The following is a 27,424-nucleotide window of genomic DNA, read 5'->3' as shown; positions in this document are numbered from 1 at the left end:
CCCCAGGGACAGTAGGGGGTGTCTCCCCTACCCCCTGGGGTCCGGGATGAGGCCAAAAGGCTGGAGAACCGAGGGAAACAGGAATGTCTCATGGAGAGGCCCAGAGGGCTATGCCCAGAAGGCAATCTTACACGGGCCGTTGTTTATGGACAGAGATGCCAGAAAAACCTTTAGGAATTAGCACGGGCTGGCACTCACCACTGACACTACCGAGCTTAGAATATGCACCCACCCAGGTTTCAAGGCACCAGATGTAAGATTCGAGGCACAGGAAACTGGAGTTGGAGACCAAGACATGTTAAGGAGGAGGCTTATTCTGCAGTAATGAGCGAGGTTCATTAAGGAGGCAGAGAAACTAGGATTAAAGGAAGGGGAGGAGGAGAAAGAGGGACCCAACCGGCTGTCTCCGCAGACCAAGAGATGGAGAGAACAGTGGCAATGGAGGGGTGGAGATGGCCTTTTGAGGGAACAGGAATGGGTTGGGTTGAGCCCCAGGGCATTTGGCACGAGCTGATGGATGGTTCAGCAGATGCCAGTAAAGTCATAACTCTGCCCACCAGTTAGGAGGAGGATCTTTCAGGTCTAATTTTAAGATGGCCTTCAATGATCTCTAACTCCTGGAATTCATGCCCTTGTGTTAAGTCCCTCCAATTGAGTATAGGCTGGACTTAATGACTCACTTCCAACAAATGGGATAAGGCAAAAGTAGCAGTCTGTGGCTGAAGGGTCTATGTCATCAAAGGTTGTGTCATCACTTTCTCTCCTTTGTAACACTCATTTGAAGGAAGCTATCACCATGTTATGATAGAGCTCCGAGGGCAGGTCCACACAGTGAGGAACGAAGCACCTGTCTATAGCCCTGTGTGAGCTTAAAAGCAGGTCTTCAGCTGTCCAGCACACAAATGTCTCAGCCCAGGTAACATCATAACTGCACTACTCCAAGGGCTCCTGAGACATCACACTATCCTGCCCCTGGATTTCTGCCCCTCAGATATGTGATAGTTGTTTCAAGCTGCTAAATTCTGTTATACAGTAATAGGTAACTAATACCAGAAGTAGGGGTAGAGGATATGGGGAAAACATTTAAGCAAGAGTCCAAGCATCATGAAAGAGGATAATCACTAAAAGCTAGTATGTTCAGGTGCTTCATATTTTTTAAAAAAGGTTTCTTAACTCGGTCACTTAGTGTGTAATGAATAGACTTTAAAATAAAAAGAAAGAAGAGAAAATGTCAATTTTTAAGGGATAAGCTTGCACAGGATACTAAAATGGCTTGAAACAATTTTATTGGCATTAAAAATTTTTATTTGGAATTTAATCCACAATCTATACAAGTTATTTACAAGGCATGGAAATGGAAAACAGCACAAAATACAATTGAGGTATAAGCTAAGAGCACAGTATGTCATGTTTCAATAAATATAATTCAAAATTTGTAAACTAAGTGACCAGATAGATGAGTCGTTTTATAGTAAAACCATATAAAATATCTATTTCATGTGAGGTAGAGGACAGTTTTGTGTCATGTAATACAACCAACCACAGCAATTTTAACCATAAAACTGTACATCATTGGCAAAATTTTATATTGAATTATGGTTAATGTAGTCAACAATTTGTTTCAACAGTTGCAGAACAAGTATTTCATTTACTGCCTTCACAAATTTCAAAATTCAAAAGTAATTTAAGACTACGGTGTTGGCTTAATATTATCAGGATAAAGAAATACTTATAACAGGATGGTTAAAAACAAGAATATTTTATTTCTCCCAAACTATAATCCCCCAAAAAGTGTCCTAGATTTAGTAATTTAGTAGGACGTTTTCACTAGAACTACTTTAAGTATGCTGTGCTTTATTTTCAAGTTGAGGTATCTATATTGAAGAAAATCTTTAAAATTTTACATTCAACTAATTTAATACACTTTTGTTTACTGGGATTTACTTTTAAATTTCAGTTTTTACATTTGATCACTTTCTAATTCAAAAACAGTAGCACTATATAAGACATTTAATTATATTATTTAAAAAACAGGCCCCAATTGCATTATGTAGTTTAAAGCCATTTAAAATGGAAAGATTTTACAAACAAAACAAAAAGACTGTCCTTTTAAACAAGATGCAATATAGAATACCTATATAAATTTTCCCAATGAAAATGCACAAGTATCCTATTCTAGAAAAAAATTAAGCTGTTTATTCAATCCCACAATATATAATACATCAGTAATGTGTCCCTTATTGCTGATAGCTTCAATTAAAAACTATTAACATGTAGTTCCAAGCACAGAAATAGATGTACAGTCTGAGCACAGCTTTTCATTATTTTTAATGTCCTGTCTTGCAGATTAAATTCATAAGACCAAATAAAAATGAGGATTGTTCCCTAAGTCTTTTCGTTGAAAAGAAAATTTTAGAGCTGATCCAAAGCCTTCAGTACCAGCTTTACAATTAATTTTAGGGAACTACGTTAAGCATGTTATTCATTTATCATTTTACTTTCCCTCAAACAGAGGCCACAGATGTGCAAATAAATTGGTGGTTCTGTCATGACTTCAAATGAATAATCTGCAAATTTGTACTCAGTCTATTTCATCTATTTTAGTAATTGGTTTTTAATTCAATATGTACAAATGATTTATATTCCAACTGGTAATATATTAAATATACTATAAAATTAGTTCAAGAAGCATGAAACATCCTAATTCTCATGGGCACAGAAATTCAAGCAAAAGAATATGCTTTACAAACATAAAGCGCAAGCCAAACTTACGTTGTCAGTCAAATCCTTTCATAGTGTTACAAGTTAATTTGTGAAATTAGGGTGGTTTCGAGCTTCCTCAATGACAGCAGATTTTACATTTACTACCTTTATAGATTTGGTACCTTTTCCTCATAGAGTACAGAAATTGTTATCACCCAAATTAAACATCACCTATCACCCAGTAAGCTAATATTGTTTCTTTCCTTCCTTCTAAAGATGCTTTAGCACTTTGTTAGGCTGTTCCTTTAATGCAGCTTTTTAAAGTAACAATTTTTATATTTTTCCTAAAAAGTGTTATGATAAAAATCTGAGGAAAAATCTGCTTGCCTAATGAATTAGCACTCAAAAAACACCAAAACAAACTTTAAGATAGCAATCAACACGCAAAATGAGCATGCAAAGAATAGAATAAGTTTATATGGGTAAGATAATTTAGCAGAGGCCACTTTTAAAGCATTACAAAATCTCTGTATTTTCAAGTGATGGGGTACAGTTTAACTTAAAAATACTTTTCACCAGAATAGGTTTATTTACAATTGACTAAAAAAACTATATTCAAGGAAGTTAGACAGAAACCTACGGCAACATCAATGTATCTTAGGGAAAATGAAGACTATACATGTGACAAGTTTTTATTATGTGAAGGACCAAAAAATATATATATATATATTTCACTCAATTCTAAATTAAGGGTTTATGATCATTTACAAGTATTTAAGCACTATTTAGAATTTTATAGTAACATATTTCAAAAATTAAGCACTTTAGAAGTTTTGGGTTGAAACTTAAGCAAGCTTATCACTTACTAAGTAACATGAGTAGAAAGATTTTGAGTGAATTAGAATAAAAGAAAATTATAAGAGCTTAAGTTAAGTCACCCAAAAATCTTAGCTGTGACACAACTGATTCACAACTAAAATGAAACTGTATCATAGAATGTCTCTGTGATTTTTCATTCTCCAATTTAAATAAAAAGTATTAGGAGGGTATGTCATTTTTAACATTGTTCTCGTATGTCATTTTTTAACATCTGTTCCTCCTTAAGGAGATTCCAAAAATCAACAAATTGCAGGATTAATATAGCAAAATTTAAATGGTAAATAGAAAATACACATTTGGTTCACACTAGTGAAAAAACTATACTTTGAGAATTATAAAATCCTTTTAGGATATATTAGTAGCATTAAGTAAAATATGAAAATAACTGGTTAAATGATAATCTACTGATTTTTGAAGTTCTATACCATTACAGTACCTATCATCTATGCTGGGAATAGTATATAACCTTAGCTAATTTATTTTAAAAATAGATTTAGCTCTTCAAGTAATTTCATTCAGTACCTTAGGCAAGAACATGAGAAACATAAAATTCATGGGATAATAATGTCAATTAATAGTAGCTTCAGGAAACTTCCTTTAAAAAAATGCATACTAAAAATTTCACCTAATATTTCTTAAGCCAAGAATTAACTAATATGAACTTTGCCATTAAAGAATGACACTTTTCTGTGCAAAAAGGAAAAAAAAAAAAAAAAAAAGTGCAGATGTTGCCCCTCTCCTAAACTATGGGATTCCTATCTCCTAAAAATTATCTAAAAATCCTGTAGCATAAACTTTCCTAAATTAATCTATCACACACTCTATCAGTTGACTGTAAATTCCTGACTTTGTTATTAAGTAGTAATTGAAATGGTCCATTTGTGCAAATTTGTATAAGACTTAACATTTAAACATACAAAAGTCCAAAGTAACCTTCAAGACATTTAATATTTTACAACTTAAAGAAAAACAAAGGCAGTAAGGAAAACAAATCCATTATATAAATTTCAGTAAGCCCCATAACTACATATAAAAACTGTACAGGAAGATTATGGATTGTATAGAAACCGATGTACATCAATGGTATCAGTTTTTCTCAAGAACAGTAACATTTCAACACCACTATTTAACATAAACATTTAACAAAGTTCAGAAATTTTTACATTTTTTTCTCTCCTAAAGTTGCTGCATAAAAAGTCTAAATATTTAAAGCAAAAAAAAAAAAAAATTACAACTGTTTCTTGCGTTTAGCAGCAGGATTATAACAAAGCAAATTATCCTTCCCCATTATGCCCATGGGGTGAGCTATAACCTCAGCAATGAAATTCTTCTTTTGATAAAATGTCTCTCAGGAGACATTAAGAAAAAAATTCATTCCGTAATAAGAACAAATACAAGCAAATTTTGTATATAATAATGAGTATAGCCTATCAACTTCAAAAGATTAATGAAAAAAGGAGATTCAACCCCTTGAATATCTCCATATATTTGAAATATGACAACCACCATTATATCTAAAATTGAGTCTTAAATATGAATCACAAAATTCACAACGATTTTTTATCACACAATGCAGCTTTTAAAAAGTATACAACTGTTAAATTTGCTTAGAAATATAGGCAGATTACCTAATAGTTGAAACCAGAGAGTATTGTTACTGAGCTGTTTGGGAGGGGGAAAAAAGTAAAAAGAAACATACATTTTCATTCATTTAGAAATGTAAAAATTTATGTACTAATATATAATCTCTCCACTTTCTCTGATCTACAAATGGATAGAATGCCTAGTTATCTTCATGCAAATAAACAGTTCAGAATTCAATTAGCAAAGCAAACAAACAAAAATAAACTCTTTCAGAAACACACAGATGAATCTCTTTAAAGGTTTCTATACTTTAGCAGTCTTTGATTTCAAAATTTGCAGCTCTAGCTCTTTTATCATCATCTCTAACTTCTGTCTTGCCTCCCGTTCCTGTCTGAGTTCATCTTGGAGCTCTTGCCTATCAGCCTCGGCATGGTCCAATCTCTGTCTTAGTTCTGCCAACTGTGTGATTTAAAAGACTTTGTCAGTTTTCATTGTTTTGTGTTTCCATTTAATCTTCACATCATGGCAAACATCGTCCTTAAATTACTCTTTACAAAATGAACAATTTCATGCATATACAATACCTTGATTATCTAATACTATTGCTCTGATATTGACTGAGGGAAAAACAAAGGGTTAGGAGGACTGAACACATAGCGTATGCCCAACACTTTAGCATACCTCTCATCATCACAGCCTGCCTGTGTCACGTATTACTTGTTCATCTTCCCAAAGATGTGAGCTACTATTCATTTTTGCTCCCGTGCTTTTGAACATAGTGGTCAATAGTTCATGTTTGTTATTTTTTTTATTTGAAAGCCAATATTTAAAAATAATGTAACACTTGATATTCAGATAGCTAGAAATTATCAATTTTGGCAACTACACTACAAAAACCCAATAAAAGTTTCAGGAAATAAATCAAGGTAAAAAAAATCATCTTGGTTGATATCACATAAAGTTGTGTTTTTGAACGGAATTTTAAGTTTTGAAATCCCAATGAGCTTGACAAAAAAAAAAAAAAAAAAAAAATCTTTAACAGAGAAGGGAACAGCTTCAAATTTCCATATTGAAAGGGCAACAGTATACAAACTGAATAATTCTTACCTGTGCTGCATATTCAGCCTCGTTGTCTTTTTCTAAATTTGAGTCACAGGTACATTTTTGCTTCATTACCTGCTCTAATTTTTTCTCTAAGTCTTTCTGTTCAATATAAAATTCTTTCATTCTTTGAGCATGCTCATTCTGCAAAGATTCAAGCTCTTTCTGTAAATTCTGCTGTTCTTCAGTGAGTTCCTTCATTGCTTTTGAGCTACTCAACATTTCAACTTCCTGTAATACACAGAATCACATTACAATTTGTACTTATTTCCATCCTGCTAAAAATTTCAATTCAAGAAAAAATAGTACATAAAATATCTAAAATTCAGCTGTCATATCAATTCTATGTAAAGGTAATTATCTTGAAAAGCTTTTCTCTAAAAATTTAAAATTATATTTAAATTGCTTATGAGTGTAAAACAAAATAATCTTAAATTTGCAGCATCTCATCTTGACTTTTTTTAAGAATATGCAAAAGTATCTTCATTAGGGCTATTAGATAACAATTTTACCATCTCAAGTTGTTGCTTCTTATGCAAAATTGAATTCAATTTTTCCTGTTGTTTTACGTAAGTTCTCATTACTTCTTCCATGATTTTTCCTTTATCATCTTCACAAATGCCATCTTTGACAAGAAGTGGAGATGAAGCTGCTGCATCATGGTCAATTCCCGCCTTGCTTGTGTCTCTGATTATGTTACAAGTGGTAGACTCAGGTTTCTTTTTACTTACAGAGTTATTTGAGATTGATGGATCTTTAAGAGGCAAAAATAAAGTAAACAAAGTATGAATATCATTCTGCTAAAAGTCAGTAGGACAAACCATAAATGAAATTAAGAATAGAAAAAAAATCCATTTACAAATGAAGTAAAAAAGAATAAAATATCTAAGAATAACTTTAACAAGAGTAGTACAAGAGTTGAACAATGAAAATGACAAAACATTGAAATTAAAGACTTAAATAAATAGCAAAGCATCCCATGTTCATAGATTGGAAGACTTACTATGAACTTAATGAACTTAATGTTAATGACTCCCACTTCACTATCCCAGCATTCATATTGAAATCCAAACCCCTGATGTGATGTATTAGGAAATGGAGCCTAAGGGAGATAATTATAAGGTTATAAGGGGAGAGCCTCCATGCCAGGGTTTATGCCATCGTAAGAGTCTCCAGAGAGCTCTCCCATTCTTTCCACCAGGTGAGAACCCAGTGAGAAGATGGCTATCTGTGAACCAAAAAGTAGGACCTTGCCAGGCACCAAATCTGCTCTTTTTTTTTTTTTTTTTTTTGATTTTTTACAGAGAGGAAGGGAGAGAGATAGAGAGCTAGAAACGTCGATGAGAGAGAAACACCGACCAGCTGCCTCTTGCACACCCCCTACTGGGAATATGCCCGCAACCAACGTACATGCCCCTGACCGGAATCGAACCTGGGACCTTTCAGTCCACAGACCGACGCTCTACCACTGAGCCAAACCGGTTTTGGCTGCTAATTTCTTGACCTTAGACATTCCAGCCTCTAGAACCATGGAAAATAAATGTTTTGGTATAAGCCACCCAGTCTATGGTATTTTTATTATAGCAGCTCAAATGGATTAAGATAGCTGGTAATAACAAATTAATCTGCTTTTTCAATGCAATACTTATCAAAATCCCAGTGAAAATGGACAAGCTGATTCTAAAATTCATATGGAAATGCAAGGAATCCAAAGTAGCCAAAATATCTTTAAAAAGAGTATCAAAGTAAGAACTCACAATTCCCAATTTCAAAACTTATTACAGAGCTATGGAAATCAAGATGGTAAAAGAAGCCAGACAACAAAAGGTCTCATGTTGTATCATCCTTTTTATATGAAATGTTAGGATAGGCAAATCCATAAAGATAGGAATTTACTAAAAAGCCATTGTACTGTACATGGTAAGTGTAAATTTAAGGTAAATGAATTATATCTCAATAACTTTTTAACAGTCACTAGAATTCACTAATTTGGGAAATAAAATATAATGCAAATAGAGCACAATGGTACACTAGTAATTATGTACCATATTTAAATCCAAAGAAACTAAGTTTTAAAATTCTCAAAATTAAAGAATTTCAATTATGTATGAAAAGTTAAATGATTACAGATTCTTCAAAGGCTCCCACAAAGCTGAAATAACTGTCACATTTCCCTAAGATATAAGCAAAGCTCTGCTGCTACATGGAGGGTAACGAGGCAGCATTTGAGTGAGCATATCTTGTTTGGTCCGGTGTTATAAAAGGCACTGTAACTAGGCAGTTTTTTTTGTTTGGTTTTTTTTTTTAGATGTCCAGCCAATATTCTGCATTTGTGCCATCTGCCTGGCTCCCACAGCTACAAATTTTCAATCTTTCTTTATTCTATGACTAAGTTTCCCTGAGTTCTATCCCTAAATACACTTACATATACTTCTTAGCATTATAAGTTAAATGGTTTCTCAGTTCACAGAAAATTAAAAAGAAAAATAAGAATCTTTTGAAGAAATTTGACAGCAAAGAAAAGGCAGGAAGGGGGAAAAATAATCAGTCAAAAATCACTTGCAAGCATGAAGCTATGTAACCTATATATCTATCTCATTAGCCTCTATAGCACATGTGTCAAACACAAGGCCCGCGGGCCAAATCCGTCCCGCCAGGCCTTGCAATGTGGCCCACACCGTGCTGTCATCACTGCACTCCACTGCTTTTCCATCACAATGACAGTTTATGACTGTTCAGTAAACCATTCGGCCCGCGATTTAGGCTGGATTTTAGATTTTGGCCCCTTCTCTGATTGAGTTCGACACCCCTACTATAGCTATCACCATTCTAGAAAAGTACAGCAATTGATGTTCGAAGAAGTCACTCAACATTTTTTACAATAAAAACCCCAATTATCTGAAAAAGTCCCTAACAGAAATCCTCTTCGAAAAATCAAATATCTAACACTTTTTTAATACTGAATTTAAATATAAGAATACTTACCTAAATGTCTACGTAACTCTCTACTTGTTTTTAAATCCATTTTCTCCTGTTCCTCCAGTGAGACTTCTGGATAAGACACTGTTTTTTGATGTTTTCCACTACTGTAAGGCTTCTCTGACTGTCTTGGTATGGATTTACCTGCCTCTGTCTTTGTGACTTCTTTAGACTGGGATACAGCAGAAGTGAGTGACACATTTGGGGCAACCACTTTATCACACATGTATAAGTAGTAGCTGAAAACAAAGAAAGGCATAATAAGACACATTACATTTAGGTAAAAAGCAAAATGTGTTATATCTATTTTTTATGATTAAACAATTTTTCTCCACCAAAACAGACACCATAACAACTAATAAGGGTCACAGAAAAGAATTCTTGAAAAAGTCAGTATTTTAGGCAGTAAAAGCAGAATCATGGAGAGATTTTTGTTATTTTTCAAAAAATAATTTCTAAGCACTAAAAAGTATACTCACTAGGAAAGAAAATCAGTTTTTTCTTCTTCCCTCAAAACCACCTGAAAACTAAAAGCACAAAACACTTTCACAGATCTGTTTACAGCCCCAAGTAGGTAAGGTTTATTCGGAAAGAAAACACTATATGCTACTTTGGAGGACTGTTTTCTTGCCCATCTCTCCTCTAAAGCAACAAATCCTTGTTCTTTGTTATGATGAGGCTGATTCAGCCCCACACTACTTGGCTATGGCCTGTTTCACTATAGGCCAATGGAGCTCACAGGGCCCTTCTGTCTTAAAAAGCTTAAAAAAGGAGAGAACAGGCATTCTGAATGTATCAAATGCCACAAAGCAATCTTCCTAAAATACTTCCTATGTATTTGATAAACAGTAACAGTAAATTGTGCAAAACTAAGATGAAAGGGATATCTACCAATTTTGCTCGAAGTTCACATAAAATCGTTCAGTACATTATCTGAGAGACTCATGGAATAGAGATGAGCTAAATATTTAAGTATCACATTAACTATAATCTTTATAACCTCTAGCCAAAAGATACAACCATTTAGCTGACATAATACTTTATTCTCTAAACTAAGCATGTCAAACTCAAAGGCAACAGGAGCCAAATAAACAAGGTGTAAGCTTATTGGGGCTGCAAAAAACCAAAAGCTTCAATTTTCAGAGAAAAGTAGGTTTATTTCGATAGAGACATGCTGAATACAAAGGGCTGAAATAAATGAGTAATTGTTAACATAATAGGACATTTTAATAAGTTAATATTTTTTTCTTGAACATTACCAGACACTGAATCACTGCACAAATTAACAAGCATAAGCAAATAAATCTATTTTTTTTTTGTTCTCCAAAAGCGAACATTTCCTGTTGCGCACACCAAACAAGTTAGTCCAAGACTAATAATGTGGCAATTGGCTGTTAATATCAGTGGAGAGAAATGGTGGGCTGACGTATAAGGAAAATGAATGCAATATGATTATAGTAATCAGTCATAGCAAAAGTTGCAGTTTGTTATTAATAATTATGTATAACAATATTGTAAGTTATGAAATTTTTATTAAAACGCTTCTTACATACCTTTATTTTGGCTGGGCTGCAAAAATATTCGTTGTGGACTACATGCAGCCTGCAAGCCACAAGTTTGACATGCTTACTCTAAATTCTAAATAATTTCTTATATCTCATTGTACAGGACACATCTATTTTCTTTTTTTCTTTTTACCAATTACATTAATTCTAAGGATGAAAATTTAACATTCTGCTAAAAATACTGATAGGTTTAATAATACCCAAAGATTTCAAATGCAGTCAGAACATAAAAATTGTGCAAATATAAATAAGACTAAGATTCTACATTACCATGCTTGTGGAGAATACTAGTATATATTTATAGTAGCAGATAAAACTTTAGGACTGAATAAATAAGAAGCATTCTTATTGAAAATGTGAACACTTTACTTTGAGAGATGCAGTTACTATGAAAGCATCTAAGTTTCAAAAAGATTTCTTTTTAAAAACAAAGTTGCACACCAAACTTTTGAAGAGTGATTTACCTCCTGAAGAGAAGTAAGGAAATTAAAAGAAAACTTTCGTTTTTACTTCAGGGCAAAAAAGAAATGACCTATTTCTAGGAAAAAACATAGAAATACAAGAAAGGTTATTTTGGACCCAGCTGGGTAACTCAGTTGGTTAGAACATCATCCTGACACATCAAGGTTGCAGGTTGAATCTCTGGTCAGGGCACATGCAAGAAGCAACCAATGAATGCATAAAAAGTGGAATAACACATCAATGTTTCTCTTTTTCTCTTTCTCTTCCCCTCCCTCACTAAAATCAATAAGTAAAAATTTTTAAATTTTTAAAAGGTTACTGTAAATGTTCAACAAATTTACAATTCATTTCATTGATTAACAAGAAAGCCTAAAGCTATATCATGAATTTCCCAGGGCCTTAAATAGCAACTGACATATTGAGGAAGGAAAGAAAGAAGGGAGAGAGGGAGGGAGGAAGGAAGAAGGGAGGAATGGAGGAAGAGAGGATTAGTGAGACAATACTCACTCACCTGGGGTGTAAAAATGAATGTGTCTGAGTAACATGATCACTTTCCTGCTTTATAACAGGATACCATGACGGTAATTCCATTCCTGATGGTGTATCTATCTGTAGAAAAATGTAGAAGGGAAGATTATTGGGAGGTGTGATGGTTAAAATTTTAAAGTGTCAACTTGACAGGGTCATAGCGTGACTCGGGAGAACCTTGCGAAAGAAGCGTTACATTAAGAGTCATCTTCTAATAAAGTAATGCTTTCCCTAAAGTACCATGCCTAGTTACTTGAAACTCAAAGAGACTGCTACATGATCTATCCCATTGCAAACAGTTTCAGTGTGCATGTTAATAGGAATTGCCAGAAGTGATTTCATCCAATTTCATACTTACAACATCTGTTTTTAAAATCCATTTTAGCCCTGGCTGGATGGCTCAGTTGGTTAAAGCATCATTCCATATACCAAAAGGTTACAGGCTCCATCTCCAATAGGGTGAGTACGAAAGGCAACCAATCAATGTTTCTGTCTCTTTCTCCCTCTCCCCCTCCCTTTTCGTCTTTCTCCCTCTCTCCATCCCTCTCTAAAATCAATAAACATATCCTCTGATGAGGACTTTTAAAACTTTAAAATCCATTTTAAATAACAGTACCCTACAAATGTATAGAATTGATAGGTTCTGATTCTTCTTCACTGCTACAACCAGCTAAAATATAACCCATCCATATAAATATAGTATTTGTTAGTGTATAGATCACATTCTACAGCAATAAATACCTTGCCAAACTAAACGTGAAATTACTTTGTCTGCCAACACTTATCAATAAACCACATTTCCTCATAAACTGTATCTGTAAATAAAAAGGAGAATATAACTGACTTACTGAGTATCTACCTGATAATAACTGACTTACTGAGTATCTACCTGATAATATATATATATTATCAGGGCAGATTAGAAAACTGAGATTCAGAAACTGAGACAAGAAAAGAATAACCTGTGTTACTAATTTCTCTTATTCAGGTTTGCTTTGCAATCTTCCCTTCCTATTTAATATTATAGTAATTACCCTGCTCTTTTGGGAAAAGGGTTCTTTGAAAGGGGTCAAGACTCACTAATGGAGAAGGAGGGAAAAAAGCTACAAGAAGCCCTGTTCAAGTGAGCAACAAAGATAGGAGGTTAAAAGACAAACCTAGTGGGGTGAGGAAGAAGGGAGCTGGGGATGAAATACAGAAGGAAGGATGAGACAAAAAGGAGAGCTGGATATTCTGACCCTGCCTAGTTAACTCTGCAACGAGGTAAGGTATGCAGAGAATGGCACCCTCATTTGAGAATGCTTAAACACTGCACTCAGGGGATAGCTACTAAATATTATACCAAGAATTAAAAAAACTATTTTGCCTGACGTCCTAATGTTCAGTTCAGAACTAAGAAACTAAGTACGGAATGGAAACATCTCCAGATGCTAAGCAGTTGCGATTAAAGCATAACCAAATTCATAAATTGTCCATGGTTTGGTTATGGAGATCCTGCTAATGGAGGAAACCAAAGCAGATTGAAAAGACTCAAGAAAGGAAAGGCCTGACAAGTAATCCACTGCCCAACACAACGAGCTCAAAACAGAAAGGAAACCACTTTTGGATCATACATTATACAACTCGACCAATTAGAAAATGATATAGGCCAATTAAAAGCCAAAAACAAAAATATGGTTATTTGTATTGGCAGATCAACATTTTTGTTAAGAATTACTGGGCCAGTCCTGGCTGGTGTGGTTCAGCTGGCTGGGCATCATTCCATGCATAGAAAAGTTGCCGGTTTGATTCACAGTCAGGGCACATGCCCAGGTTTGGGAATCGATACCAGGTAGGGAGATGGGAGCATGGGGGGGAGGGGGATAGAGGAGGCACCTGATCAATGTTTTCCCTTTCACCATTAACACTTATTTCTCTCTTTCTCTCTAGCTCCCTTCCCCTCTCTCTAAAAATCAATTTTTAAATCTTAAAAAAAATTACTGAGAAAGGAATATGAAAGACTAAGACCATAAGATTATAGGAAAAATAACAATTATTTTGAAAGGATTTAAGAGTTACATATTCACTGGGGCCTCTGAACTCTATATAAGAGTAGAATTTTTTTTTTAAAAAAAAACAACCCACAATTCTGATAAAATATTCTAAAAAAGTTGAGAATCTGGGGCAAAATCAACTATTTATTAATAAAATAAACCAATCATTTTTTTTTACACAGTTTCTTGGCCTACAGCTTAGTTGTACTAGTAAGTTACAAAGGGAACTGACGGCTGGCAACAGAAATACTAAATGATAGGTGACAACTGACAGCCTAAAGAGATGGATTACAGAATGTAAATATAAAAACTGTTCAAAAAGCAATGCAGTTTGAGGGCTTTACCATATGCCAGGGCAAATAATTTAATGTATCTCAATTGTCCCTTATCCTCATCACAACAGAGTATAGTAACTGATGTTTACGAAGTCTTGAGTCAACATGACATCGTTAATTTATATTTTATATTATCTATATACACTGAGTGGCCAAATTATTATGATCTCTGAACACATAATAATCTGGCTACTCGGTGTATATAAAAGCCTAAGTGACTGTTACGCCTAAACGACCAGTCGACCAATCGCTATGATGCACACTGACCACCACAGAGGGAGCACTGCTCAGCTAGAAGTCAGGCCCACGACTGGCTGGCTGGCCAGCAGAGCTGCAGTGGCAGGAGCCTCTCAGTGCTATTGAGCAGTGGCCACAGGCACAAGCATACCAGGATGAGTGAGCGAGCTCCTTCCTGGCCGCCTGCCATTTGGCGCACTGCTACATCCTCTGAGGGGTACCAGATTGTGAGAGCGCGCAGGCCAGGCTGGGGCTACTCCTCACACCCCCCGAAAAAATCCAAGCATCAGGCCTCTAGTACTATATATAAATAGCTTACCACATACATATATAGCATACCACATGCCATGTGAAAAGATTGAAAATTATTTGACATTTTAGAATTCCTCAATAAAATTAAAAGTTTTAAAAAACATGGTTAATGCTGAAAAAAGTAGCTTCATTACTTAGAATATTCACTTAGGGAGAACATTTGTCACCCCCAACACTGTATAATAAAAGAGGTGTTAATTAGCATGAATAGCTCATGCTAACAAATCAATGAAATATAAGATCCACTTCAATTAAGTGAGAATTTCTTTTTATATATTTTTTATTGATTTCAGAGAGGAAGGGAGAGGGAGAGAAAGAGAAACATCAATGATGAGAATCATTGATTGGCTGCCTCCTGCATGCCCGCCACTGGGTATTGAACCCACAACCTGGGCATGTGCCCTTGACCGAAATCAAACCTGGGACCCTTCAGTCCAGAGGCTGATGCTCTATCCACTGAACTAAACCTGCCAGGGCTAAAGAGAATTTCTTTACCCTGGCAGGTTTGGCTCAGTGGATAGCGCATCGCCCTGAGGACTGAAGGGTCCTGGTTTTGATTCCAGTCAAGGGCATATACCTTAGTTGCAGGCTCGGATCCCCAACCCTGATTAGGCTCGGGTGAAAGGCAACCAATCAATGTGAGACATCTCAAATTGAAGTTTCTGTCTCTCTCTGTGTGTCTCTCCCTCCCTTCCACCCTCTAAATATCAATCCTATCCTATATAATAAAAAACCTAATATGTAAATTGTCCCCTCTACCAGGAGTTCAACTGGGGGTTTGACCAGTGGGTGGGGCCAACCCGTCAACCGCCTACGGCCCCTCCCCCTGGCCAACCCCTCCCAGCTGGCAGTGGCAGGAGGGGGGGGGAAGACCCCAGCTGGCAGTCAGCATCCACCAGCCACTAGGGACCCTATCAGTGCACGAATTTCATGCACTGGGCCTCTAGTGGAAAAATATCCTCAGGTGAGGATTAACAACAAAAAAAAAAAAAGTGCAAGATTCTCTTCTCTAGAAGTCACTGGTTAAACTCATTATTTAGAAATATATATAATAAAGCGAGCTCTGTTCCACTTTTATAATTAAAACAATCTTGGGTATACTACTCAAGAAATCAATTGTTATCAGATTTTTAAAATTAAGAACTAAAATGGATTCACATATTCAAAAATTTTCCTATTATGGATATTTGGAATCTTCAATCTTCAGAAAAGCAAATTCTAAACTTCTTCAGCCAAAGATCTTGATTTTGCAGCACTATTCATAGACAAACATTCAAATTTGTACTTAAAAAAAAAAAAAAACTTTAAAATTCCTAGACTTATCTTCAATAATAACCTAACTCAATTTTGATCATTTCAAAACTCTACAGCTTGATTTGCATATGTCTTGCTTTTATTCATGACCCAAACTCAGTTTATCTTTGTTTCTATGATGCCTCTACATTTCAGATACCACCTTAAAGAATTGTTTGTGCATTCATACAGTGTGGGGCAAATGTAGGTCTACAGTTGTTCATATGGAAAATACAAGAATAAATTTTCATATACTCACAGCTATAAACCTACCTTTGCTCTACCCTGTATTTTAAAACATCCATCCCTCTCTAGTTTCTGTTCTTAGCCTCAAAAACTGTCTTATTTGATTTCCCATTCTTACATAATCCCACAAACTAGGGATTCTTACACACACACAAAAAAAAATCTTCCTTACCAATCCCCCAGCCAATGTCTGAATTCCCTATGCAAAATCCGTGATATCCAGTCTCTGCTTGATCCAGTCCTTGGAGGCAAGGACTGTCTTATTTACTCATATTTCAGTACGTAGCACCATGCCTGGCATGTAGTAGGGATTCAATAAATATTTGTTGAATGAGTTCTGAATGACAACGTAGCTCATTAATACCCACGGTGACCATATATAAGGTAACTCTGCTATCAAGAAATTTATAAATAATCCCTTTCACATTCTATATCCTACCCCATGAAGTACCAAAGAAGCCAAAGTTCTCTAGGATGTATTTTTAGAGATCAGATCTACAAATTAAATAATATAAATAATGGAAAAATGGACATTAACCAAAATAAAACGTTGGGAATTCATTTTCCCTAATATACTGTGATAAGCCATAAACACATTTATAACAAACTATCCTAACCGCACATTAAAAATAATTAAGAAAAGCACATATTATGCAGAACATTCAGTCATGCCAGACTTTTTTCATCTATTCTGCATTTGTTTCAACATACAAATTAGATCTTCAAAAAAAAGAAAAAGAACAATATAATTAAATGGCAAGCAGCAATGCTACTATTGATTAGCAATAAAAATTTAAGATACTAAGAGAGGAGAATCTACTGCCATTTATCTTACCTTTCACTATAGGAATAAGTCATTCCTTTGTGTATTTAAACATTAAAATAGAATACATTACACTACTTGGCAAAGGAGAGATGTACATCATTTAGTGGCTTAACTTGAAGCTGTAACAGTTTTAAATGCTTTTATCATCCAACTTCCCCATCATTATCTACCACAAAATGAACAGATGGCATCCTTACCTGAAACACTAAGAAAAATTTCAGACAATATATTTCATTTTCTCTAAGTCATAGAACAACCAATAGTATCTATGAAAGCAAAGTTAAACAATCCCAAAATGTATGAAAGAGATCATTTTAAGTAAAAATTAAGGGAATGTTTAATGAAAGTTTCTCTAAATTTCAACTTATTGTGTTATACATACATAACTCTTTGATAATCAGATTCTCTAATAAAGAACCATTGTATTTTGATAGTACAATGCTTACTAACTCACAATGAAGTAATTTAGAGAACTTGATTTCATTTACAAAAAAAATCAATAGGCATTTTGCCACCACTTTCTAGATACAAAAGCAATTCCACCCAGTCAGCACTATTCATATACATTCAAATTTGTACTAATAAAAACAAAACAAAAAAAAAACCTTTAAAATTCCTAGACTTGTCTGCAATAAACAACATTTAGGTAGCACTCCAGTTTTTAATTATAGGAACAGGCTATTTATGACTTTTAATTGTGTCTAATGACAAACATTGATAAACTAAAGAAATCAAGACAATGCTTCTAAATATAGGTGGGAATTCCAAACCTTCCCCCCACCCCTGGAAAATTTAATCAGAATTACATTTTTTTAAATATGTGGGAAAATATTTTTAAAAATATAAAAGATAAAGACTACACATTGTGTGTATTTATAAGACAGAAGGCATATGAAGGACTAATCCCCCCAATGGTGTGATTACATAAGAAATAAAACAGTGTTTATTAAATGCACATCACAACATACTGGTAAATCATTAGCAACTTTACTAAACACATGACTGAATACACAGTTAAGCAACAACTCTTTAGGTATAAAGTGAATATAACCTGTCAGCGTCTTTTTACTGTGTAGGACATTCAAGTGGTCAATAAATGATTTCAGAAAGACACAAAAGACACTCTACCAGACAGCTGCCAACAACTTAGAGCAAGAAATTGAATCTTTCAGTACAGGATCAAGTTTCCTCAATATTTCCAACATGTTGTGAATAAGTATTCCAACAACTGAAATAGGAATAGTATTACAAGGTAGCAAGTAGCTATTTAATAGATTGTAAGGCTTAGTCTTGTGCCTCATTTCATTGTAATTATTAGAATTTATCAACTTAATGCAAAACTGGAACAGTATGATCTAAGTATCTCCACTAACTTGTCAGACAGATCTTCAGGAGTTAGAGTAATGTCTGCTGTTCCCACATATTGAAAGATCGATCATACCACCTACCTCACAAAGCCAGTTTTGGGTTTACAGTGCTTAAAATTCTTATAATGTGCAACTCTTATCTTAAAACTTTCGAAGAAAAAAGCCATGTTAAATCAGTAGTACAATGTCACTCCTATTACAATTTGAAAAAAACACACAAAAAAACACAAAAACTGATTTTTTTTTAAAGTCCTGTTAATTTCTGGGACTTTTAAAAATGGATTCTTAGCTTTTTTTTTGTTAACAGTGTTACAGATGTCTCCATTTCCCCTCCTTCACCTGCCCTTCCCTCTGGCCATCACCACTCTGTTGTCTATCTCTATGGGTTATGCATATAACTGTATGTTCTTTGGCTAATCCCTTCACCTTCCTTCATCCATTCCCCCACTCACCCCCATCCTCCCTGACAGCTGTCAGTCTGTTCCATGTATCCATGCCTCTATTTTGTTCATCAGGCTATTAAAAATAACTTTTTGTACTAGAATTATGTGGTGCCCTATTCATTTAACATTGCAAATACCGGAAATCTCCAGGTCATATATATCTTTCACTAAAGTATCTATTGTCAAGTTTCAATCTGTACAAAATGAAGGTTTTGCTATCCCACTTTAGATATGTGCTTTAAAAATATATATATATGATCTCCGATTATTTGGCCTTCAAATAATGTAAACTGACATTAGCAAAATGTAGATTAATTAATTTTACTATATTCAATGTGCTCATTTTTTATTCTATCATGTGGTTTTTTTAAATAAATACTGATGAGCCACTAAACTGATTTCATGACCCTTCTGGCCCTTTCTCAACAGGGGTTCTCAAGAAAATTAAGCCCAACTGCCCCCAATGAATCCATTGTACACAATGAATTAACTACTCTCCAAAGCGTTTAGGATGGTACTATCTACATCCCTGGGAGAAATGACAAACCATCACTCTGGTCAAGTCATTTCTGCAGGACCTAATTCTCCCCTCAGGGAACCCCCGATGAGAAAGGGTGCATGGGTGACAAACTGCAATTTGAAAAACACTGTTTTAAGCAAACTATCTTAAAATTGGTCCAAAAAATATTACTGTTTCAACAACTAGTCCTGTATAAATAACATTTGTGCTCTATAGATGCTTTTGCACTGACTTACAAAGCATTACACATATAAAGAAATGAATTCCAATATTGTCATTTCATTTTTAATATTAAATAAAACCCCTAGTATTACTTAACAAATTATCTTTATTTTCTTAAACATTTTTTTTATTCCTTGGCCCCATAAAATTAAAAAAATGTATGTACTTTCAATACTCTTTGAAATCTCAAAATTAATTATCACAAATAAAAACAAAAGATTAGATTTGCTTTAAAACCAATCCTATTTTCCTTCTTGAAAATCACTGGAAAGTTTATAATAGGAACACTAAGATTTTCTTCATTCAGTTACCCAATCCTTTATTAAGCATTTACCACATTCTACATTCAGAAACTAGATGAATTTCTGCCTTAGGGCACCCTCCATGTAGTCTTTACGTACATATTTCTGCGACCCACTTCTAAGTCTAGAAATCAAAATGACTTAAATTAATTGTATGCCTTTCCTAATCATTCCTCTTTCTGCCTACTATGGGACTATAATGGTTTATTTAGTAATTAAAGCAAACTACACCTTTTAAAAAGCTTATAGTTTAATTACATATTCTTTTTGTTTTTTGTAGTCTAATAATATCCTTAAATTATTTTAGGTATTTGAACCCTCAGACAAAAATTCTGTACTTGGACAACATACAGGCTTCAAGTCATTACTAAAGCTATTACCAAACTAGTTTTATCTCTTTACTTGAACAAATTGAGTTCTGACTCCACAATCACTTTCCATTCCCAGAATTCTATGGGGACTGAAATTAACCCAATTCTTGATTACTTCCTTATTCTCCCAGTGGCATATTATAATGTATGCACAGCTATGAGAACACCATTAGCTGACTACACACTGATTCAAGCCTGTCCCTCCTTTGTTTCTTCCTTAAAGTTAATTTTTTTCAAACCAAAAGTGTCAATATCTAAGTTTTTTTTAATCATAAACCTTTTTTAAAACATCAACATTTTTTAATGTCTTACCATTTAATGGTAAATGAATATAAACCTAGACTCTGTATTTCCCAGACCATAAGGGGGCACTATTCCCAAAGCCATTCTAGAGATTTAATTGAAACGTTCTTCCAAAACATAATTCTCTCATAAACTGTTTTACACTTTCTTCTGGCACGTTTTATTCTAATAAGTAAACAAATATCCAACTCGTGTAATTACCATGTACAAACAACTAAGAGGAGATACATTTGAACCCAATACTCAGTTATCATGTCTTAGAAATAATCTTCATATAGTTCTAGATTAAATCAAGATGTTTTGGGAAAGGAAAAATCCCCAAATTCATAATAGTAAATAGTTCAATAATAGTTTGAAGTACCATCCTGCATTTCTGGCCTCTTAACATCCAAAATACTTCACATTCATTCTCTCATTTGATCAATTATTCATCAGTTTATTCTCAAATTATGTATTTATTAAAGATTAAAACATAATTTTTCCAGTAAATTCCAAACATTCTAAAACTGTGGCGGTGGTATTTTTAAAAAATGTATTCAGTTTAATTTTTTTTTTTTTTTACTGAGTGCCTCTGATGTGCCATGCACTAAACTATGTTCTGGGAAAACAGGAAAAAGCCTCTAAAGTCAAAAAGATAATTATTAGTTTTAGAAAGACAAAAATATTCACATTGGTCTCTCATATGAGCACTTCATAAGATTCTGATTTACCCCCAACTTTATCAAAATGTATTCTAATAACAAAATGGAAATAATACCACTAATAAATTATCATATCTACCACAGCACATTTTTGTCCCAACATTACCCTTTATCATTGCTCATTCTCTGTAGTATATTTCCTTACTCCTTACTTCTTAAATAAGGAAGTGTATTTTCTTACTAAACGAAAGTGTAGTAGGTTACAAGAGGGGAGAAATTTTCTGTATCATTATTATTATTCCAATGACCTCTGAAGAAATGAACCTAAAAATGTAAAATTAAAAATAGTGAAATATTTAATAAGTTTTAAGTGAAAAAATTAAGTTTTTAGGTTGGTATGTTTAGGTCATCTACTTGCATCACAGATAACCTATAGGTTGTTGTTTTTTTTCCCCATAAGCAGAGTAAAAACTGTATCATTTTACTACCTAATATGTGTTTAGACACTAGAAAGCTAAATTTTAATTTACAAACATATGTACTGCCCAGCCGGTGTTGCTCAGTGGTTAAGCAGCCAGCAGGTCAGGATTGGCTTCCCAGTCATGCCACATGCCTGGGTTGCAGGCTTTATCCCCAGGAGGGGGAATGCAGGAGGCTGCAGATCAATGATTCTCTCTCACCACGGATGTTTCCCTCTCTCTCCTCTTCCAGCCTCTCTGAAATCAATAAAAACATATTTTAAAAAATAAATGTAAATACACATACTTACAGAACATACACCATCTATAACTTAGTGAAGATTGTTTATGTGCTGTAACAGTCAAGAATTACCTATAATTATCTACCAATTGTCAGCTACATGCTGTAGCAGTAAAAAATCACCTATAATTATCCATCAACTGACTATAAATGGGCTTTTCTAATATGCTTAAAAATAATCTTAAGTAAATGTCACCCTTCAAATATTATATACAAATTATCAATTTGTTTAACAACCTTTTCCTATAGAGAGAAATATAAGATTCAACAAAATTAGAATTAGATCAAATAAATAATACCTACTGAGGATTTAAAGAAAAATTAGGAATATAATTTTCTTGCATATCTTTGTTCACTTTTAATTACAATACTTTTCTAACAAAAAAATACAAAAAGTGCAAATGACATAAAGAGAAAAATAGTTAAATAACGCCATTTTGCAAAAAAACCTAGACAGAACTAAAATCAAGTATATTTCTTGTGGTGGTGACTTGAGTAAAAAAGTTTAAAAATATAGCTTTAGTTTCTATATAGAATACAGTCAGTTCTTCACTTAGAACACTGACCTTATACCACCTACTTCTCCCATCTAAATATAGCTATTAGCTATGCAAATTAAACATAGCTATTAGCTATGCAAATAGCTTGGTGATCATTACTAATATAATTTCCATCCTTAGAAATAATTTAACAGTTGCTACATTTCAAAAACTTTCCTATTGAGTTTCAGGGTTGGTTTTTTTTTTTTTTTTTAATCCAAAAACAGTACTTTGATTACATAAACTACATAAATTACATAAACATATAAAATTACACTAGTATTCACACTAAACATAAAGTCCTTTATATAAGGTTAATATATTCGGTATATTCTTTTATTTTAAAAAAGAAAAAGAAAAGAAAAGCCTGCCAACTTTTTTAAATGAGCTTCCTCTAGGTCTAATTTGGTTTGTTTGGCAACCAGCTCACTGTCACAGGAGTCAGTGAAAAATGCTCCCCAGTTAAGGATTCTCTCCTTGCCCCCTTCCCAGTTAAATAGCTGAGTATATACAAGTTAATACAGAGTTTACGAACCATTATAAAAAACTAAATTTGCTTTAAGTTAATGTTTCTCAAAATACAGTTTCTGCTACTAAATTAGGGGGAAAGTTAAAATTACTCGACTTCAAGTCAGAACACTTGCATTCAACTCTTGATTCTACCATCTACCAGTTATACAACCAAGAAGAGCATCTGGGATTGGTTCATCTGAGAAAACTTGTTCAACAGACCTTCAAAAAGAACCACCTCACCAAGTTTTGAGGAATAAATATTTAAAATACAATGTGGCAAGCACAACAAAACAACCACTCAAGTATGTAGTATACACACAAGCCTCCCAAAACACTCCTTTTTTAAAAAGCTTTATATGCTGGAATTTTAAATTCCCTTAAGTAGCTTAAAATTCATATAAGCTTGGAAACAATGCCAAAATACACCAGTAGGAAATACTGCAAAAAATAATAACAGCAAAAAGATGGGGGGGGGGGGGGGAACCTCACCTCTTCCAAAAATAAAAAATAAATCCAAATTATTAACTTTTGAGACAATAAAAGGCTACATCCAAATGAGGGATAATTTCAGTTTTAACCAAACCCTAGCACTAGCTGGCACATTCAGTTTCAGTTAAGTAAATTCATCATGTGGGTGTTGTTGTTTTTTAACATTCATCATGGTTCTCAGATATTTTCCTCACCAACACAGAGCAGGAATATTAGACAAAGTAATTTATCCCAAAAATGCTGTCAGACCAACAAAAACTGGAGCAAGAATATCTGGCAAATAATGTCACTACCTTATGACTATAACGGTAGAGCCCCTAAATATTCAAGACATCATAAATACCAAAAGGAATAATCCACATTTTGAGCATATAGAGAATCTCTAAGCAGCAGCCTTAGCCTGGATGGGAGCAATGCAGGTCCTGTAAAGAGAACTGGCTTTAATTCAATCCTGCTTCAAAATAAGTTATAACTGCACCTGAACAATATGAATTTATCTACCCTGGCCGGGTAGCTCAGTTCGTTAGAGCACTGTCCGCATATGCCAACAATCTGGGTTCAACCCTCCTGTCAGACAACATACAAGAATCAACCAATGAATGCATAAATAGGTGGAACAACAAATCAATGTCTCAACCAACCTCTCTTCCCCCCTCTCTCCCTTCCTCCCTCCCTCCCTCCCTCTCTCTCTTCCTCGCTCTCTAAAATCAATAAATACATTTTTTAAATGAACTTATCTTGTGACATCAGGCAAGGAATTTTGAAGGTGTGCTGACCCTTTGAAAGCAGCAAGTAGCAAACTTGAATTAAGAGTTTAAAATTCTATTCATGGGTCTTCAAGAGCAAATCACTGTCTTCAAAGTACACTGCAATTAAATTTCCCTCAAAACCTTAACTGCACCATAATAAAGCACCAGACATCAAATCTTACATTCTAGCCCAAGTTCTCATGTTGCTGTGAATAACCTTGGCATTTAATATGCTTCATTCATTTCTTCTGTGAAGTAGAAAGGACAGAGATTGTTTCAATAAAAACTGAGAGAGAAAACTAGATTCTTAAAGTGAAACATGGCCAACCTTAAAATTACACATGTAAAACTGCTCAAGAAGAATGCTTGCCATCTTGAACACCTAGAATTAGCTATTCACTTATTTTAATCAAGTAGAAAAATATATTTAAAACCAGACCAACAAACTGAGCATTTAATAACCCAAAACTTGTCTATTACCCAGGCATTCAAACTCTTAGAATGAATATATTAGTTTAGACTACCAGATAATGCAGTTGGAAAAATAAGCTTAAGCTCTCTTTGCTGATAGGTTTTTATGTTAACATTTACTCCAAAGTCTTTTATTTACTTTAGTTGTCACATTTTTTAAATTATTCTTTTCTTCATAAAAGAATCTAGGTTACTACAGTCACAAATTCTTCAGACAAATCTTTCACTTCCATTTGTTTCCAATTATGATCAAGCTTAAATACCCAAGTATATTAACAATGTCAAAATCCTAGATGTACCTTAGAAAAAGGCTGTTTCAAGCCCATCACCAGAACTGTTTTTGACTATCTATTACACCATTTGCAAATGGAGATAACACCGAAGTGTAAATTATGCTGAATCCTAGGAAAACAACAGATTTAGTCATCAAAAAGCAGGATGTGTGAGAGAGAGAAGTTAGGACTGGAGGGAAAAAAGCCCCAAATCCACTCCCTGGCTATATACTCTTAGGAAAGCCACTTGATCTCTGAGCCTCAGTCTCTATCTGTACAATGGGAATAATCTTACTCCGCTCACTAGGTTGTTTGGAAATGCAAGTGAGAACATACAGAGAAAAGCATCTTATGGCCTAAAATGTGTGATACAAACATATTACATACAGCAGGATTTTTTGTTGTTGCATGAGCATAAACAGCTCCTTGACACGCATATTTAAATTAAACCGTTATTGCTATTCGATATTTAAAAAAAAAAAAAAAACTTGCCTTAGATTGTGTTCTCTTTCCATTTCTCATGCTAAACTTCTCCTTCATTTCTTCTAAAACTATCTTCAGTTTCTTTTCTTCAGGTGTCCCTAAATATTTTTGGTTCACGTGAAGATAGCAATGCCATTTGGCTGATTCAAAGCCCCAGTGGCAAGTCCTTTTGTCAGGTAATCTGTGCGAATGCATCACAAACGTCTGGGGTGCAAACATCCCACAGCACTCCAGACACTGAATGCAGGGAGCATCAGGCTGAACATAAAACTGGGGTGCAAACAGACCCTGACATTTGCCCAAGCATTCATGTTCCACTTCAAAGGCACTGCCAGTTTCCTTTAACTGAGCCAATGAGTTTTTAGCGGGAAGTAGGCTACCATTTTGAGGAAAAGTGCGTGGTCGCAACAAAGCGTTACATAGTCTCTGTGCATCAGTCAATGTGATCAGCCCACAGGACGGGGCATTGAACGGAAGTATTCCCAGGACCTTTAAGATATGAAGTTGGTCTGAAGTACACCTTGAACAATAGATGTACAGTTCGTCACATACTGTATTTATTTGCTGAAGCGAAAATTCTCGGAGAACAGAATTTAGGACTTGGGGCAAGCATAGTCTCTTTTCTCCTCCAACCTGAAAACAAGAAATAGATTCCCCTTCCAACATAGTCTGGGTGAGTTCTGTGGAACTATCCGAAGGGATGAGCAGTGGACCAGGGAGAACCTGAGGAGACGGCAGAGGCAGAAATACAGTAGGTGACATGCTTTCTTGGGAATACCGAGCGGAAAACGCTGCTGGTCCACCCAGAGAACTCTGACTGCTTAAATGGAATTGTGCCAAAGTGTGTTTCAAACTGGGATTTAAGTGTAAAGGTTCAGACACCGAAGTACAGGTTCGTTTGACATGCTCTCCGTCAGTCTCCATTGGTGCTTCATAGTCATCCAAGTGTTCCTTCTTAACTGTTGGCATCCTGTTTATCATCATTTTTTTCACTGGAGGGCTGCCATCATCATCTCCTATCCCATTCATTTTTTTATTTGAGCCCCGAACCAAGGAGAAATTCATCTGTAGGTTTTCCATTGCTAAAAACTATTGTATTAAATAAGTAAGTCTGACACTTGCATTATTTAGCTGCTTATATGGAGAAAATGTATACCAATACGTGTGGTAACTTACATATGGTAATTTATAAAAAATTTCTATGGTAACTCATAGAAAATTTGTTTCCAAAGAGAGATCTCCTAAGTCACTCAATAGATTTTGCAACTGTTTTGATTCTGCCTATACTCTAGCATAATTTCACTGCAAGTGCTATAAAATTTGTCTCCAATAATAAAGAATTTTAAGAGGCACTCCTCTGAAAAAGCCTTTGCTTTTTTTTTAAGTCTTCAGATATATGTATTAAAATAAAGTTGCCAATTCTCTCAGTTCAAGATTTCCAGGTTCAATGCAATGGTTTGGTTGGTTTTAAGCAAAACAAGTCAAAATTCTATTAAATTACTTGTGTTATAAAATCTAGACACAAGCACAAGTCAAAATGATGCACCCAAATTTAATTTTTGGCACCAAGACACCAAAAAAGGAAAAACAGAAAAATGTCTTCTCAAAAAATGATGATGTCAGTCTATGTTGACAAACTTAAGACTTGTATAAGTCCTCACACCAGTAAGAAGAGCCTCTGGCTCCACTTGAACATCTACAATTAAAGATGATTTAAAGAAAAATTGCCCAGTTATCTTCAAGGACTGCTATTCATTCTTCTTTTAATTAATCTGGAAGAGAAGGGGGATGGGAGAGAGTTACATTTGAATCTGCTCCAGAGGCCAAAGGGTCAGTCTGAAACCAGTTTCTTAATCTTAAACTGAGTTCACTTTACCAAAGGTGACACCTGAGTGAC

General features: G+C 34.5%; 2 protein-coding genes across 2 annotated transcripts in view; one reads left to right on the top strand and one right to left on the bottom strand.

Moving 5' to 3' along the window:
* Positions 1-1,269: 1,269 nt before the first annotated feature.
* The window catches only part of SKIL (SKI like proto-oncogene), a 27,968-nt gene continuing 1,813 nt past the window's right edge, over positions 1,270-27,424 (bottom strand). Inside the window, exons 2-7 of the mRNA XM_036447793.2 lie at positions 25,537-27,299; positions 11,785-11,882; positions 9,253-9,485; positions 6,780-7,021; positions 6,274-6,498; positions 1,270-5,625 (exon numbers count right to left, since the gene is read on the bottom strand). Coding sequence (XP_036303686.1) covers positions 5,470-5,625; positions 6,274-6,498; positions 6,780-7,021; positions 9,253-9,485; positions 11,785-11,882; positions 25,537-26,607 — 2,025 coding nt within the window. The 5' untranslated portion in view covers positions 26,608-27,299 and the 3' untranslated portion in view covers positions 1,270-5,469. The remainder of the gene's footprint in view (positions 5,626-6,273; positions 6,499-6,779; positions 7,022-9,252; positions 9,486-11,784; positions 11,883-25,536; positions 27,300-27,424) is intronic.
* Positions 27,065-27,424, top strand: part of LOC118722340 (translation initiation factor IF-2-like) — a 24,974-nt gene continuing 24,614 nt past the window's right edge. The window contains exon 1 of the mRNA XM_036443723.1: positions 27,065-27,145. Within this exon, the coding sequence (XP_036299616.1) occupies positions 27,065-27,145 (81 nt within the window). The remainder of the gene's footprint in view (positions 27,146-27,424) is intronic.

Source organism: Pipistrellus kuhlii, unplaced genomic scaffold (genome assembly GCF_014108245.1).
Source record: "Pipistrellus kuhlii isolate mPipKuh1 unplaced genomic scaffold, mPipKuh1.p scaffold_m20_p_2, whole genome shotgun sequence".
Classification (NCBI taxonomy): Eukaryota; Metazoa; Chordata; class Mammalia; order Chiroptera; family Vespertilionidae; genus Pipistrellus; species Pipistrellus kuhlii.
This window is presented reverse-complemented; position numbering and strand designations above follow the sequence as displayed.